The sequence below is a fragment of the Anolis carolinensis genome, chromosome 5, assembly GCF_035594765.1.
Source record: "Anolis carolinensis isolate JA03-04 chromosome 5, rAnoCar3.1.pri, whole genome shotgun sequence".
NCBI lineage: Eukaryota > Metazoa > Chordata > Lepidosauria > Squamata > Dactyloidae > Anolis > Anolis carolinensis.
Genome location: NC_085845.1, coordinates 168,971,438 through 168,988,219, shown reverse-complemented (window position 1 = coordinate 168,988,219; position 16,782 = coordinate 168,971,438). Strand labels below are relative to the sequence as shown.

At 39.0% G+C, this 16,782-nt stretch overlaps 1 protein-coding gene across 2 annotated transcripts; it reads right to left on the bottom strand.

Moving 5' to 3' along the window:
- Positions 1-908: 908 nt before the first annotated feature.
- Positions 909-16,583, bottom strand: poldip3 (DNA polymerase delta interacting protein 3). 2 transcript variants are annotated; one of them, XM_008121877.3, is made up of 9 exons: positions 16,425-16,583; positions 12,264-12,651; positions 9,890-9,964; positions 9,360-9,455; positions 6,124-6,306; positions 5,722-5,799; positions 4,252-4,381; positions 3,223-3,289; positions 909-1,467 (listed from the first exon to the last, which is right to left on the bottom strand). In XM_008121877.3, the coding sequence occupies exons 1-9, from the start codon at positions 16,487-16,489 to the stop codon at positions 1,296-1,298; spliced, it is 1,254 nt and encodes a 417-aa protein (XP_008120084.1). In that variant the 5' UTR covers positions 16,490-16,583; the 3' UTR covers positions 909-1,295. The 2 variants fall into 2 exon arrangements, with proteins under 2 accessions (XP_008120084.1, XP_003228326.1); XM_003228278.4 differs by having other exon boundaries at positions 9,890-9,967; positions 16,425-16,582.
- Between the last annotated feature and the right edge of the window lie 199 nt (positions 16,584-16,782).

Here is a 16,782-nt window from a genome sequence, read left to right as displayed (position 1 = left end):
TCAGTGAATTCCTTTCTCCTCTTGGCCCGCTTCCCGGTTCCAGGACAAATTGGTTCTCTTCTGTATCAACATGAATAGCACTCGCCACTTTTCACAGAAGACAAATAAGCAATAGTGCTGCAGAGTAGCGGCAGTTTGTCCAAATACAGTGAAGCATTGAAATGTGCTGTTATTACAAATGAGAACTTCTCAAGGGCACAAGGTGAGGATCGTTTTCTGCCTTTGACTGAACCAACTTCCAGCTAGAAAGAATAACTGTTTCTGAGGGATGAAAGATGACAATTGGGAACAGCCATGTTACACTAATTTTTACACTTCTCTTTGCTTATCTTTTGCTTTGGAACCTCTGCCTCTCCCAAAATCTAAATATAACAAAGTGTAGGTGTGTCTCCAATTCTATCAGGGCGAGCAACATGAGAAACTACTCCCTGCAAGGCCTGTAACACACCATAAAAGATAAATCATTGCCTCCTTTTCTGTAAAATTCAACTAGAATATTGTCCTCCCTAACATACTTCTTCTCAGTAAGATGTTAGGCAGAACATAATCACAGATGTGAGAAAATGAAACATTTAAATGCTATCGGAACAAAACCCAACCATTCTCACAATAATTGAACTTGTAAGACAAGCTGGACTGAAATTCACAACAATGCCAGGTTTGATTTCTTAGGGGCACTATTAAATTATTTCTATGGTAAGGAATATGAAGTCCATACTATGTTCTTGTACTTATATGAATTCTCATTGCCTACAGTGCTTTCCATCTGCTGCTGCAATGAATGGAGCATTTGCTGTTTCTCCTCTACTAATTTTCCAAATGCAAGAGAACGAAATTATTACCAAATGCATGAAAATACAATGTATCTGCCCTCAGCTCCAGACACAGTTGCATTAAAATGAAATATATTTTATGAACAGTGAAAAGGTTTTTTTTTTATTCGAAGGATGCAAGTTCCAATAGATGTTCACCATGCCCTTTGCTAAGTACACTTTTACTAGCTGGATACAGTAGAAGGGTTGGGGCTGTGAAACAAAGAAGTTACATGGGCTAAGCTTGGCGATATATCTCACTGGAGGAAGGGAAGATTATCTTGTTAGAAATAAGTGGACAGAAACTTCAACTATGAAAACAGAACACACACATTTAAGGAGAACGCTACTGTACAGGAAGGTAGCAATTGTAGAAAAACAAATGTTTCGGCACGGTCAAACACAACACCTGTGTTCCCGCATTTATCTCTGCCATTTCCCACGTTCAAAAAGTTTTCCAGTCCACTCTTTGCCTGCCACTCCTCAAAGTTTGATTTTGAACTCTGTCGGCTGCACTGAAGTCGAAGTCCCAGATGATTTGAAGAGAGCCTTCAGGATGGTATCAGGATCCACTTCAGCCGGTGGATTGGAGGCTCCTGTGCTTGTGCGACGTGGCTCTCCTTCCTTCTTCACCGAGGGAGTGTCACTCAATCGGCTATAGAGGACAAGAATGTTCAGTTTCATGACAACTAATACTGTGACAACCATCACACCTCTCTTTTTATATAGTGTAGGGGAAACCTTGTGGAAGATTACCATTATCTCAAGGAAGTAAGACAGATGGTGTACATAGTTGCCTCATTTTTCTATGCCAATTGCCCATTTTTCTTTCTATGCTTCTTAAAAAAGGCTTGCCCTAAAGCAGTGGTTGTCAACCTTTGGTCCTCCAGGCGTTTTGGACTTCAGCTCCCACAATTCCTAACATTTAGTAAACTGGCTGGAATTTCTGGGAGTTAAAATCTAAAAGACCTGGGGGACCAACAATTGAGAACAACTCCCCTAAAGCAGTTTTTCCCAAACTCTGCTCCTCCAGGTGCTTTGGAATTCAGCTCCCAGAAATCCCAGCCAACTTACCAGTCGTTAGGAATTGTGGCGGGAAGTCCACAACATCTGGAAGAGAAGAGTTTGAGAAACACTGCCTTAAAGGAATGAAGTCTCCTTTAAGAGAAAAGTGTGGTTTCTTTCATTGTTAAGAACTCATTGGGACAGAATGGAGGATACCTTAGTCCAGCTGGCTGATGGAAAATAAAAGCGATTATAGTAATTAGGACATTGTTCTGAGTAGCGCAGCAGCCTCTTGGCTTGAGAAAGGTATAAGAATATATACATATCAGCAAAACTGGAGACCAATAAATACATACCCTTCAATCAAACTTTTGTATACCTAGATCTGCTTCAAAGAGTGAGTTTGCTGTTTCCTGTTTTGTAGGACTGTTCAATCAGCCAACTATACATTTTAGATACTGCTCCATTATGATTAGATTAGTATTTAATATATAAATCCTCATATAGTGTGAGTTTTCATGTAGATTTTGATTTCAATAATGCTTGAAGATTGAGGAGCTGAACCAAAAGTAATGAAATGAATTTCAACAGAAAGAAATGTAAAGTACTACATTTATCCAGGGAAAAATGTAATACACAAATATTGGATGCATGACACATGGCATGAAAATATTACATATAAAAAAGATCTAGGTGTCTCAATGGACCACAGGCTAAACGCGAGTGTAATGCAATGGCCAAAAGAGGCAATAGAATTCAAGGATGCAAGGTATAGTGTTTAGACTGAGTTAAGTATCACTCTATTCTGCTGTGATCAGATCTTACCTGGAATACTATATTCAGCTCTGGCATTACAGTTTAAGGTGAATGTTGACAAGCTGAAATATGTCCAGAGGAGGGTAATCAAGCCTGGAAACCAAGCCCTACAAGGAATGGCTGAAGGACTGTGTGTGTTTAGAAGATAATATCAAGAATAACCACCTCATACCTGAAGGAATGTTATGTAGTAGAGCAAACCTCTTTTTTTTTAGTGCTCTGGAAGCTAGGACATAAACCAAATCGCAAGAGATTCCACCGAAACATTATGGGGAACTTCCTGATGAATTGCCTGACTGTGGAATGTAATGCCTCAGAATGTGATGGATTCCTCTTCACTGGAGGTTTTTAAGCAGATGGTGGATATCTATCTCTGTGTAGCTTTTTATTCTTGAATGGCAGGAGATTGGACTAGATCGTTTTGGGGCCCTATGATTCTATGAAAACTCAATAGGATTTAGCAGAGATTTTATTTTCATTTCAACACACAAAAGATATATATTTCTAGGGTACAAGATTTCTGTGATGCCTTGCCATAACGCCAGACATCACAACAGAATTTTGTTAAAGGACACCCAGAAGTACTTACAGCAAGATAGGTTGATCTGATGTGATAATATTTCCATTCATATGAAGATTACACTTCATTGGCTGCCCTGGTGAGGAAGAACACAGGAAATGAACCACAGTGTGAGTATGGTGGAGATAAGGTGACCTGAGCAATTTCAAACAAACTTGCTGTAGACTTTTCAATTTTTCCTTATAAACGTCTTGTTATTAGAAAGAATTTTTTTTTAAAAAAAACAGAGGCTGGGTGGCCATTTGTTGGAAGTGCTTTGACTGGGTGTTCCTACATGGCAGGGCTTGGACTAGATGGCCCTTGGTGGGAGGGGGGATCTCTTCCAACTCTATGATTATAGGAATTCAGTAGCAGCTACTACCATTGTAATGTGAACCCCAATTTACAAAACTGACAGAAGGTGAGAGAGATCTAATTCAAGAGCAAGGAATAACGGCCTTTTTGTACTTTATTTCCCTGCTCCCTGAATGACTTTTCTTCCGCAAAGTGTGACACTACTGATCCCATTTGGGGAAAGGGCTGGTAGGTAATAGAGGCCTCTCTTCTGGAAAAAAATAAATAAAAGCTCCTAAAATTTAAAGAAGACCCCTTCATCTATCCAAAGTGGCAGTTTGCCTTCGTATATCAATTGCTGGACAACACAAGAAAGAAGGCAGAACCAGCAGGCTTCCCACACCAATATTTTCTTATTTTCTCAACTGTTATGGACAATAGAAATAACCCAACTAGTTACACAAATTCTGAAACATCAAATTTTCTGTTATTTCTCAGAGCAGTCCATTCTCACTAATTTCCTATATTCCTACCTGGTGGAACACAGCAAGTCAACATCTACATGCTTGCACTGCCTCTCTCCCTTTCATTCTGTACTATCTATACAGCAATATGCCAAATCCCTGCTACAGCAACAGCTTCTCTCAGCAGTCAAAATTACCACTTTCGTTTCCTAGAGATAGAAGATACTTCTGCAATACCATAGGATTTCTGCAATAAAAGGGGGGAAAGCCCTATTATCTTTTATATGGGGTTCACACTCACCGTCTAGGCATCTGTTGTTATACTTCTTATATGCGGTGATGGCATCTTCCTTCTTCACAAACACCACCTCAGCCATTCCAGGGTGCACCAGACGGGCCCGTTTCAGGGCACCACACACACAGAATAATTCCTTAGCAAAAAAAAGAAGGTGCTGTAAGCTTTGATTATTTTTGAATTATGATCACATCTTTAGAGCATCACAGCATGTGAAACAATCACTTTGTGCTTTCAAGTAATTTCCAACTTATGGAAATGCTATCATGGGGTTCCCTCAGCAAGATTTGTTCAGTGAGAGTTTGCAATTAATTCCTCTGATGCTAAGAGTTTGACTTTTCCCAAGGTCACACAGTGGGTTTCCAACAGAGATTTGAATTCAGATTTTCCCGAGATTTAGTCCAAGACTCACATGCCTAGACCATGCTGGCTCATGTGAAATATAGAAAAAGATCTTTTCAAGAGCTGTTTCTCCAATATTTTATGGCAGGCTGGACGATGCTGATTAAACAATAAACATTATTATTATTATTATTATTATTATTATTATTATTATTATTATTTTGAGCTATTATCTGCCTCTCCTTTTGGCTTGAGGTGAGGCATAACACAGTTAAAATCACATATATGTTGGGACACATATGGTGGGACAACAACATATACACATGTACATTGGGGCTACCTGCGGGAGACACACTCTTATCCAGTTTTTACAAATAATCTATTATCCTTCTCATGCTTGATACTTTTAGGGTGGGGGCAGACAGAAGAAAAGTAAGAAAAGCTGTGAGTGATGGAACCCTAAGCCTTCAGCAGCAAGAACTTATCACGTTAAGTCGAACATCCTCTTTGCCTGCCATAGAGGAATATATCATAGGATGTGATGTCCAAAAGCAGTTTCTATCCTATGAGTGGGAGCCTTTGCACAGTTTTTATCATCACAAAATATTGTCTTTCTTAAAGCTACATCAGAAGAGGCAAATGTGTCCATATTATAGGTCTGAAGAATGAGAACCATATGGCCACACTGCATATATTAATCAAAGGGCAAGAGCCAAGATGGACATACTCCTGGTATGTTGTTCTACTATACTTTTGGGAACACCTATCCTCGCGTTGTTGAATCAGAATAATATAAACCGGCTACTTGCCAAGCAGCAGTTCCAAAAACACTTAGTTTGAATTCCTATATCTAATCCAAGACATGCCATGTCTTTTCATACAGCCTGCTGAAGGAAATTGTTCCAGGAACTGAGGTTAGACCAATATGGACCTTGAAGTGAAAGATATAGAGTCCAATCAATGGCTCATACCATTCATATAAACAATTTAGCTGTCTAAAGTTATCCAGAGCACAGCTAGTTTAAATGCAACAATTAGTTAAGATCTCCTCAAGTGTTCCATGAAAAGTACATTTTGCATACTCCAGCAGAAGAAACTTGCTAGTTTCGGATTATAGTCATATACAGTACTCACAACAATGTCCTCTTCTGTGACTCGAGGATGCAAATTATTCACAGTCATTTTAGTACCTTCTAATGGGCTGAAGACTGGCTGTCAAGAAGAAGAAAATACATATGCAGTTAGTTGGATTAGATATGACACGTGGAAATTAAAATATGAAGTACAATATTGGATGAGATAGGGAACAGACAATAGTGAGATTCATCAAAATCCAGCTTTCAAAGTTAACTTTACAAGACACCTACTAATCTGTTAATTACTACAATTATATTATGATTATATTATTATGATCATGTACTTCATCAAGTTTCGTCCAACTAGCATGAACACAAAACAGATTTTAGATTTTACTACTTTTCTAACATCTGGTGAGACAAAGACTAAATAGGAGACCGTCTTTTGTGCCCGACTCACCTCAACAGGAGCCGGTTCTTTAGGGGGTTCTTCTTTTGTCACCAAGGTCCGCGACATGTTTGTGAGGCCTTTTGTCCGGATGGGGGAAGGTGGAGCTGGGGGTGCTGTATAGGTGTCATTCTGGACCACTTTTGTGAGGGGGACAGTCTTTGATAGAGAGAATTTGTTGCCACTGAGTCCAGTCTATGTAAGCAAAAAGCAGAAATCCCTGACTGTTGAAAGTGCCACAAGAACCAACTTCTTTCCCTCAAAACAGTAGGCAATCAGCACAATTACCTTTTTCCAAAACGTCTAACCACAGAAATACAGCCAGTGTGATATATAAAAAAATGTGCTCATTCCTTGTCTGCATAAGTCAATTAATACAGTCTCGGATGCACCAAATAACTTCCCTTGGAATTTCTTTTAAAAGGATCAACTGTCATTTAGCTCAAAGGCACTTGCACTTTAAAGTATTATGGAAGCTAAATCATTCCATATTTTGCATAATTACTATGCTTTTAACCAACAAGAAGTGTCACCCTATCATTAAGGTACAGTAGAGGACAGTACACCTCACAGAAGATATCAAGGGATTATCAAATCCAGAGTTGGATCTAGATTTTGTTGTAATTAGGATAAGATCCACTGACATCAATGCAAAAATATAATCCAATTTTAAATTCCACTGTGTATTTAAACTGCCAGATAAAAACCAGATTATCTGCTTTGAACTGGATTATATGACAGTATAGACTCATATAATCCAGTTCAAATCAAATAATGTGGATTATCTGCTTTGATAATCTGGATTATATGGCAGTGTAAAAGGGGTCTTAGTCCACTGACATTATCCAAATCACGTTCTGAGGGGCAAGCAAATCCATTAGAAGCAAAAGAACAGCTTCAAAAGTAAAAGATTTTAGAAAAAGGAAATGACAATTCTTACAAGCTAAATTTAGTTCTATAGCAAAGCAGAAAGAAAAATGAATCAAAGTATCAAAATCTGTTTCATTTGAAAAAAAACCAAACAAACCAAAAGCCGAAAGCATAAATTTGAGGCTGCGTCTTTTACGGTTTTAGGCATGTGGGCAGAGACTGTTTTAGGATTTTGAGATAATGTATCTGAAACATTTACAACAGTAAAATGGAGAACAATAACAGTTTAACAAGTCGAGAGAAAAATTAAAAAGTATATACTACCCAAGACAAAGAGGGTATCTACTCATGACTGCCAACCAAAATTAAAGGAAAATTATGGAATGGAGTGGGCCAAGTGCAGTTAGATTGCAACCTCCAGCATTCCTCACAACTATCAGGACTGATGGGAGCTATAATCCAACAATGTCTGGAGCGTTCAACTTTACCAACTTCTGGTGAAGAATTACAAATTAAATGCATTTTAAAGGTTTTTAAAAAAACAAATCTTCTAAACATAGTACAAAATTTACAAGTTTATCGCCCCCTTTTATCATTTAAATAAAGGTTACAAAGAATAACTACAAAAGGCTATACAAGGAATACATGGACACTAAGGTCTTCTTGCTGATGTACCAATCGCTGCAGTTTAGTTATAAGACAAAAATTAATACTATGATGACCACAAAATTGACTAAAATATGTTTTGGGAAAGGTAGCAAAATAGCATGTTCAAAAATCAAGAAAACAAAAACAAAATAAACAAATAGTGCAAACTGATGCATCTATTCCTAAAAATGAGTCCCAGTGTGTTCAATGAAATTTACTTTCAGGAAAAGCAAATTAGGCATAAGGTGGCGGTCAAAAACCTGTAAAACAATTTTAGGAAAAACAAGTCTGTGTCTTAATAGCATGTTAGAAAGAGAGTTCTTATGGTTCTTTCTATCCTCCAAGTCAGATGTTGAACAAGATACTGAAATACTCATCTCCATTGGTCTTTTGACCACAGAATGTCCTTGGACACCATAATGGCACAACACAGACCATGGCTGGACCACCACATACAATGTAGTGGGGCACTTAAAGGTTTTAAAAGATATGGAAATCAAAGAAAGGGAAAAAGAATCAAGAAAATAAAACAACTTCCATAAAAGTGGAAGACATGGGCTCAACCTACAGCTATTTCTAGTACATTAATCCTATTCGGCCGAGTAGCACTGTTCCACAGTAAGTTGCCTGTGATGTTTTTGAATGTGACACTTGTTTTGCACAGACCAGGAGTAGCTTTACAGTAATGTTATTACTGTAAAGCTATAGTAATGCAGCATTATAGCAATATTGTATTAATATAGATTTTGTGTTGCTTTTCTTATAACTACTGTGGTTGCATCATGTGAAAAAGCAGGATACAAAATCAGAAGTAATAATAGAACAATATAGCATGCTTATAAAATGAAGCACTCATAGAAAAGGTGATAATGCACTAAACCTGTACCCACAAGTAGCTCTAACGATTAACAGTACACATGGGTTCAAGCAAGCAAATATGGCATTCTTTCTTAATCTCTGGGGAATTGGGTAACAGTGTAGCAGGTATCAATTTGCAGCTGACCTGCACTTACTTTGTTCCAAACAAGACAATATGATCCAACACAGCAGGCATCAAGTTTGAAACAGAAGTACCCTTCCTCGTAGTAACAGCCTGATGGTCCTCCATGACGATAACAATTAAAAAGTAAGTTCTAAAATTTCAAATAATAATAATTCTAGAAACATGATGATTTTTCAGACTAGACCAGGAATGGGTAAACTTCAGCCCTCCGTGTATTTTGGACTTCAAAACAGCCAGTAGGCTGTTAGGAATTGTGGGAGTTGGAAGTCCAAAACACCTGGAGGGCTGAAGTTTGCCCATGCCTGGACTAGACTGTAAAGACATCCAGATCTGCTCTCTCTTTTCCACTTGCGTTTTGGTCCATCCTTGCTCACCCCTACATATTTGTAATTCAAATACATCTAGAAAATTTAGAATTTGCGAGCGGACAAGATCTAAATTACTGATTTGCCCAAGGAAGGAGATGGGCACCCTAGGAAAAGATTAGTGTCACAGATATAGGTTCTTATCCTTCTGCCTGGAACCAGTAGAAGAAACAATTATTGTACATAGTTGATTCAAACATATCTATATTGAAACACAGAGGGATAACTGCTACAAAACCGAAAAGGTATATAAAGCTCATAAAGATGGGGGCAACATGTCCACCCAGTCTGAGCACAGAATGTGTCTCTCTGCCTGCACATGCCCTCTTGGTTTAAGGAAGCCCACCAAAGCAAACTCTTACCGCACTGTGCAGAAAGCTGTTTGTGGTGGTGATTTTCATTTGTTTGCTAGGAAGAGGAGACACAGTTTCTTCATCATCTTCCATGTCATACAGGCACTACATACAAACACAATAAATGATTAGTAAGTGATAAGTGGCCGATTTGACATTTTTTGTTAGTGATGTCATATGATGTCATCCATTGTTGGTGGGATGTCATAATGTCAAAAACTGTGGGGAAAAGGGCACTTTCATTTGGTTTGCACCCATCTACTGATAACCTTCTGAACTGTTGGAAGATTGCCTGCTTCACTGTTGTGGCATTCACTATTCAACTGTTTCCCTCCCTTTCACATATGTCTTCAGCAGTGAAACAAGTAGTGACGCAGCCCCTATGAATGGATGTGCATTGCATCTTGTTCAGAAACAAAAGTATTAAATGCCTCATGTTAATTCATGTTAATGCTTGCCAAAAAGAATCACATGTTTGAACATTCGAAAGATTTTAGAACATTTCAGTGTTTCTTGCTTTGCTACCAAACAACACATACCTCTTTTTGTGTGTGATTATTCACAATGTTGACCTTCATTCCCGCAGGGTGGACGTGTGATGGAGTTGCAGCTTTCTGCTGTGATTGGGATTGGGAGAAAGTCAGACCATTAACATCAGAATATGCAAACCTTTGGTCTTAATTCATATGATAGTAGGAAAAATTTGGATTGTCCTTATTCAGTACTCCTAATAACAAATGGGGCATTATATTGTGAATACTAATAATATAATGCTTTATTTGTAGCCAGCCTTATCTACCCGGGGGGACTCAGGGTGGCTCACAACAAAATAATGGTAAACATTCAATGCCAGTATAAAACAAGAAAAATATAAAAGCACACAATTCATTACAATACATTATACATTGAGTTTAAAACAAGCAAGATTAAAAGGTTATCCTTAGATAAACATAATTTGAACATTTAAAGCCAGTTAAAGTAAATGCCAAAACCATTTCCTTTCCATTCCATTTGTCAGTGTTGCAAGCTCTATTCCTCCGTCTTGTTATATGCCTGAGAGAATAGGAATACAGTAGAGTCTCCCTTATCCAAGCTAAACAGGCCGGCAGAAGCTTGGATAAGCAAATATCTTGGATAATAAGGAGGGATTAAGGAAAAGCCTATTAAACATCAAATTAGGTTATGACTTTACAAATTAAGCACCAAAACATCATGTTATACAACAAATTTGACAGAAAAAGTAGTTCAATGTGCAGTAATGTTATGTTGTAATTACTGTATTTATGAATTTAGCACCAAAATATCACGATATATTGAAAACATTGACTACAAAAATGGCTTGGATAATCCAGAGGCTTGGATAAGTGAGAATCTACTGTATTTTTAATGTCTTTTTAAAAGCGAGTAAGGAGGAGGCCGTTTTGACCTCTTTATAGAGGGCATTCCAAAATCGAGGGGTGGCCACCGAGTAGCCCCCCCCCCTCCTTCCCACTAGCCGTGCCTGAGATGGGGGTGGGACCGAGAATACGGCCTCCTCAGTAGATCGAAGAGCCCGGGCAGGTTTGTATAAGGAGATGAGGTTTTCTAGATAGGCTAGATTAAGCATTTAGTAAACTCCTGAGAACTTAAGTCACTGCTGGAAATCTATATATCTCAAGAAAATACTATACAAATAGGCACAACCAGTCTTCCTAGAAATGTGAAGATCATTTTATGCAACTGGAAAGGAAAAATGCAACTGCAACAGGCATAACGCTAAATTCTTTTATAGGACTGGAGGCACACATATCAGACTTCTATAAATTATCTGTCACTCTCTATTCATGAAGAGTCATTTTCTGAAGGAAGGAAACTCCTCCATTCATTGTACAGGGATAGAAGTGTATCCCCCTTTGGCTTCTGAACCATAATTCTCACCATTCTACACAACTGGTATGCCGATTAAGGACTGATAGCGTTTACAATACAATACTTGGACAGCAACACCTTCCCACCACCACCAGAGACTTCTAGAATAATTTGAATCCCAATTTTCTAGGGTTCAAAACTGGAAGGAAGCATTTATGATCAGAAGCTCTCCTTTTTGGAAAGTTACCATCCATGTATAGAGTTTAATAGAAATTATGGTAGAGGATAGCAAGACCAGCTTGATTCCTCTCTTTTGGTGTGTTTCCACAGGACTAGAAAGTGTGAACTTGGCCCCTCTGTGTTTTGGTGCATTAAACCGATGCAATCAGCTCTGTAGATACTACAGTATGACCCCGACCATATCCATGGGGGATATATTCCAAGAGCCTATCAGGGATACTTCAAAACCAGAGAATAGTGAACCCTGTATTTTGGCTATATTTGGGCCAGAAACTTTACCAAAAAAAGTACTGGAGGATCTAGAAAAGCCCACTAAAACATCTGGAAGAAATATTTTATGGACCCTGGCTAAGTGAAAAAACAGGTGTTGAGTTGGCAGAAAAGGCAGTTGTATTGTATATACACTTTTTTCTAAATTGTTTTACAACCTATCTTTGCAATTCAGGCTGCAAAATAGATACCGCTATAATTCATGGCAGTTTTGGAAGAGCATCCAAATTCCCTTATATTTGACTGAAAAATCAGAAGACTACACCTTTCAGAGACATATCCTTGCCAGACAATGTTAGTGAATGCATGCTTCATCCTGAAGGGGATTAATTGAAGGACTGTGATTTATATTCACTTAAGTGCCAATTGTGGAATAAAACAAATCCAAAATCAAAGGCAAGGATTTCTTTCATTACAACCATATTGTAATGCGCTTTCCTAATAATATATTTTGAAACAATAGAGGGATCCTTCTAGCAGCTCCTACCACAAAGTGCTAGTGTCAGGAAGCTAAGAGAGAAAAAACACACAAAGGTATTAACCAACATAACCTACTTGGATTGTTTTTGTGATCTTCATGGCAGGGGCAACTGTTTCCACAACAGTGTTCATAGTGCTTATAGTTGGAGTACTCCTTTTCAAACTAATCTTCTCTCTGGCATCAACAACTTTGGGCACATTTTCAACGCTTTGCTGCTTCCGGGAATTCAGCATCTCCCTAGCATCCTGCACTTTCCCTTGGATTTTGAACCTGGCATCCTTCTGGAGCAGTTTTTCTCTTGCATCTTTCACCCCAATCTTATGTCGGGCATCCGTAAGGCCAATCTTTTGACGTGCATCAAATGTCCGTTGGAAACCAACACTTGGTGCTGGTCTGCTTAGAAATGTTTGTTGGACTCCAAATCGAGATCTGATGCCTCCAAAAATTGGCCTGGTGTTCAGTCTGGAGCAGAAAGAGCAAGTATAAGCCACAACATTTCAACATGTTAAAAACAATTAAATAGCAAAGCTCTAGGATATTAGGGTGATGAAAACACTGAATTCCAGATGATGATGTAGGAATTTTAAAGCCCTGCCACAAGAAAGCCAGAGTTGATGAAAGAAAAGGAAGAAATGGAAAGTAGCAGCATCAAGGAAACCTGAGGCAAAAGTAATTGTTAGAACAGTTTGCTTCTCCTGGCTTCCAGAATTTGAAATAAAAACTTCTAGGTTCATCTTTGTCTAAGAAAACTGTTTCATGTATCAAAAAGGAAGTAGCTCAACACAAAAATAATGTGACATAAGATTTTAGAGATATAATGGATTTCAGTCCTCAAATACATATGTGCAGCAAACTTTTCTTAAGTTGCAAAGCAGGCAGACAAAAATGGCTGGAGTAAAATTTCTTTTATTATAGACATAATAGATGTATATAAAATAAAGCTTGTGATGTGTAAAGCTTCCTAAGAAAATATGGCCATCAAATGGAACTAAACAGGAGAATCTGAACAGAATTACCTCTTCACACCATGCATGGTTATAGAATTATAGAATCCCTTGCTAAAAATGTAGTGATAACCACAGAATCAGACAGCTTTACAGTGCATTGGATAAAACTATGGTGAACAAGCACATCACTGACTACCAGTCAGGTGGTACTATGTTATCTCAGTATCAGAAAGTATGTAATGCCAGTTGCTGGGGAACATGACCAGGAGAGTTTTATGACACGCATGGGCCAGAATTCAGTTAGGCACATCTGAATGCACAAGGTGTCCCTTATAGATATGCTTTTTCGGGTGTTGCACAAATCCTTTTGATTGAGTCAGATGGCTCTTTATAGTACGAGCTCATTTACTGGGAGGTGCAGAAATCTGTTGCTTCTACATAGGAATTTGATATTTTGTTGCTTCTGTTCTGAGTCAAATTATAAAACATTAATTCTGACACTGGGCAAAGATATGGCATTGGGTCCTCTCTTCACAAGAAATAAGTCAAAGACTGATTGTTATCTTAATATGATGTCATGAAATGCATTGCTGGGACATTACTGAAATAGGCTTTCAGAGCCATTGCATAACATTGGTGAAGGCAAGCCATTTAATAGCTCGCTTGTACAGATAGTATTTGCTCAGGCTCATATTTCACTGAATCTTAGAAGGAACTGCTTAAGGAAACTGAACATACATCCTGGTGGAATGCTTCCAATTTTACGAACACTCTTTCTCAATCTGAATTTATTAGGATAACCAAATAACGATAATTCTTCTGGCAACATTATTAAATAACTGATTATATGTCACGCCAGGATGATAGGAGAACAGGATATTTAGAATTAAAGTGTCCAGGCAGAAAATGGACTGGTGAGGGTGCAATTTAAGGAATATTCTGGAAATAATAAAGAATTGTGAATAATGGACAAATGGAAGAACTAGGGTTGGCTCATCTGCACAAACGACTGCAGAAGTCTCTTCAGGCAGCAATTACAGTACACTCTCAGTTAACCAGAACTCACGCAATTGGAACTCTTAAGCAACTGACAAAAATGTAAATATTTAAATTTATTTTTTAATCCTGTTTTTATAATACAGTAAAAGTGTGTGACATTATGTTTGCTTTTAATTACTGTTTTTCAATATTAATCTCAAGTCAATACAAAGTGTATGGTATGGTATAATATGGTGTATAACATTAATAAAGTCTATTTGAACAGTAGCTCTCAAACAACCAGAAACTACACTGATTTGGCACTTACCAATCCCCATGGATGCCTGTTAACTGAGAGTCTACAGTATTTAAAGGGAGGGGACCCACACCCTGTCATTAATATTATTATTAATTTATTTGTTTCTATCCGGCTTTTTCCCCAGCCTGGGACTCAAAGGGACAAACAACATATAAAAAGCAAAAACATAACATAAAATAAAAGTAGGCAGCACCATCATAAACATAGTAATATCTAATAATTTTTTTTTATAAAAACCAGGATCAACATCATTAGTGAAATATAATACCAAAATATCCATACCACCTTGAAGCAAATAATGCGGACATGTTCATTGGTTACCTCTTTTGACTGAATGCACTACAACTGGCACGGGCAAACGGCTGTTAGGAATTGTGGGAGTTGAAGTCCAAAACACCTAGAGGGCTGAAGTTTGCCCATGCCTCCTATATACAATGGCTTAACAAAATGGTATATAAAAAGTGGAAAATTAAGGATTTTTTTTGGAGGGAATATTATTTTCCTGCCATGGAGAGCGGGATCCATGACTATAGGATCCATGGATATGGAGGGCCAACAATATTATAAAATGGGGAAAAGAGGGGAGCACAGGAGAAGCATGCAGCTGGGCCCTTATTTATTTCGTATCAAAAGCATTGCATAAATAAGTATAAAACTGATAAAAATAGAGGGAACACCAGCAGTTAATAATTTTTGATGAAAAATGTGCCACTGTCTGCAGCTTTAAACAATTCTTCCTCTGTGCATGAGGCTAGGCATTGTGGGCAAGCATACATATGTAGTTGTTTGTTCTGCTCCACAGTCGCACAAGGTGGAGCATTCTTCTAGGTAGTGTGATTTTGCCAGATTGTCTTTTGATCTGCCAACTCCATTTCCGAGTCTGTTCAGGGTCTTCCAAGTTGACCATTCTTGGTTTGTCCCTGGAGGCCATCCAGTTAGGATTGTCTGGTTTAGCTGCAAAAAGGGGTACTCTTGCTTTTGTTGGGGGAACATTAAAAGCTCATGAAGCTTTTCCTTGATTTGAGTCTACTGGGAGGAGGCTGATAGTCATTGCAGAGGATGGGTTTCACAGTGTTCAACCTTATTTCTCTCACAGTTAGCAGCAACTTCCCGTCGCACATTGGGGGGGGGGGGGGGGGAGTAATGCCAGCTAGCTTGTAGAGTTTGTCAACAGGTGTAGGTTTAAGACATCATGTGATTATTCTGCATGTTTCGTTCAGTGCTATGTTCAGTGCATATTAAATTATTGGGACAAACGTCCAAAATCAATACAGTGGTCCTTGGCCTCCACTGGGAATTGGTTCCAGGACTTTCATGAATAACAAAATATCCATAGATACTTGAGCCTTGCTATATAGCAGACTGGTAGGAATTGTGGGACTTGAAGTCCAAAACACCTGGTGGGTCGAAGTTTGCCCATGCCTGTTATATACAATGACTTAACAAAATGGTATATAAAAAGTGGAAAATTAAGGAATTGTTTTTTATTTGGAGGGGGTATTATTTTCCTGCTATGGAGATCGGAATCTGTGAGTGCAGGATCCATGGATATGGAGGGCCAACAATAGTATAAGATGGGGAGGAGATGGGAGCGCAAGAGCAGAAGAAGCCCACGGCTGAGCCCTGATTGTGGGGGAGAGACCTGCCCCTGATCCTGAAGAAGGCTCCATGGGTCTGAATTATAATTATTCAGAAGTTGGTTTAAATATCTCAGGAGCTTCCCCAACCTGGAGCCCTGCAGAGCCAGCCCCCCCCCCCCCCGCCCAACTCCTCTTCCCGCCTCCACAGGACGGCTCCGTAAAGCAAAACATCACAGTGGAGTAGGATTGACAATGCGCCGGGCCAATCAGAGTCCGGAAGGGAACCTAGGGCCAGAAGCTACCTCAACGGAGCACGAAGCCAGGCTCCGGCTGGCAGCCAACCGGGGCGGGAAGGGTGCATGCTGCCCCTTTGGTTGATAACACGGTCGCAGTTTACACCCCACGGCTTACCTTCCTTTCATGCTGACGTTAACGCCGCGTTTCCGGATCAGCTCATCCAAAGATAAGTCCGCCATGTTGTCGCTAGGCCCGGAGATAAGTCGCTGCAACCGAAGCCCGGATATGAGAGCAAACTACTTCCGGTCTCGCGCGACTCTCTCCCTCCCACTCCCGCCCGAGTGGAAGAGAACGCGTTGGGTAGCTAGTTCCCATGAACCTTCGCGGCGGATATTGTATTTACATATCGTGACAGGCGGGGCGTAAGTGGTGTTTTCTGTAACCCTCCGCTCTATTTACCTTGTTTATTAACATAAAAAAAACCTGAGTAAAGAAACTGCTTCTCCTATTTTAAAAAACGTACTGTTTTGTA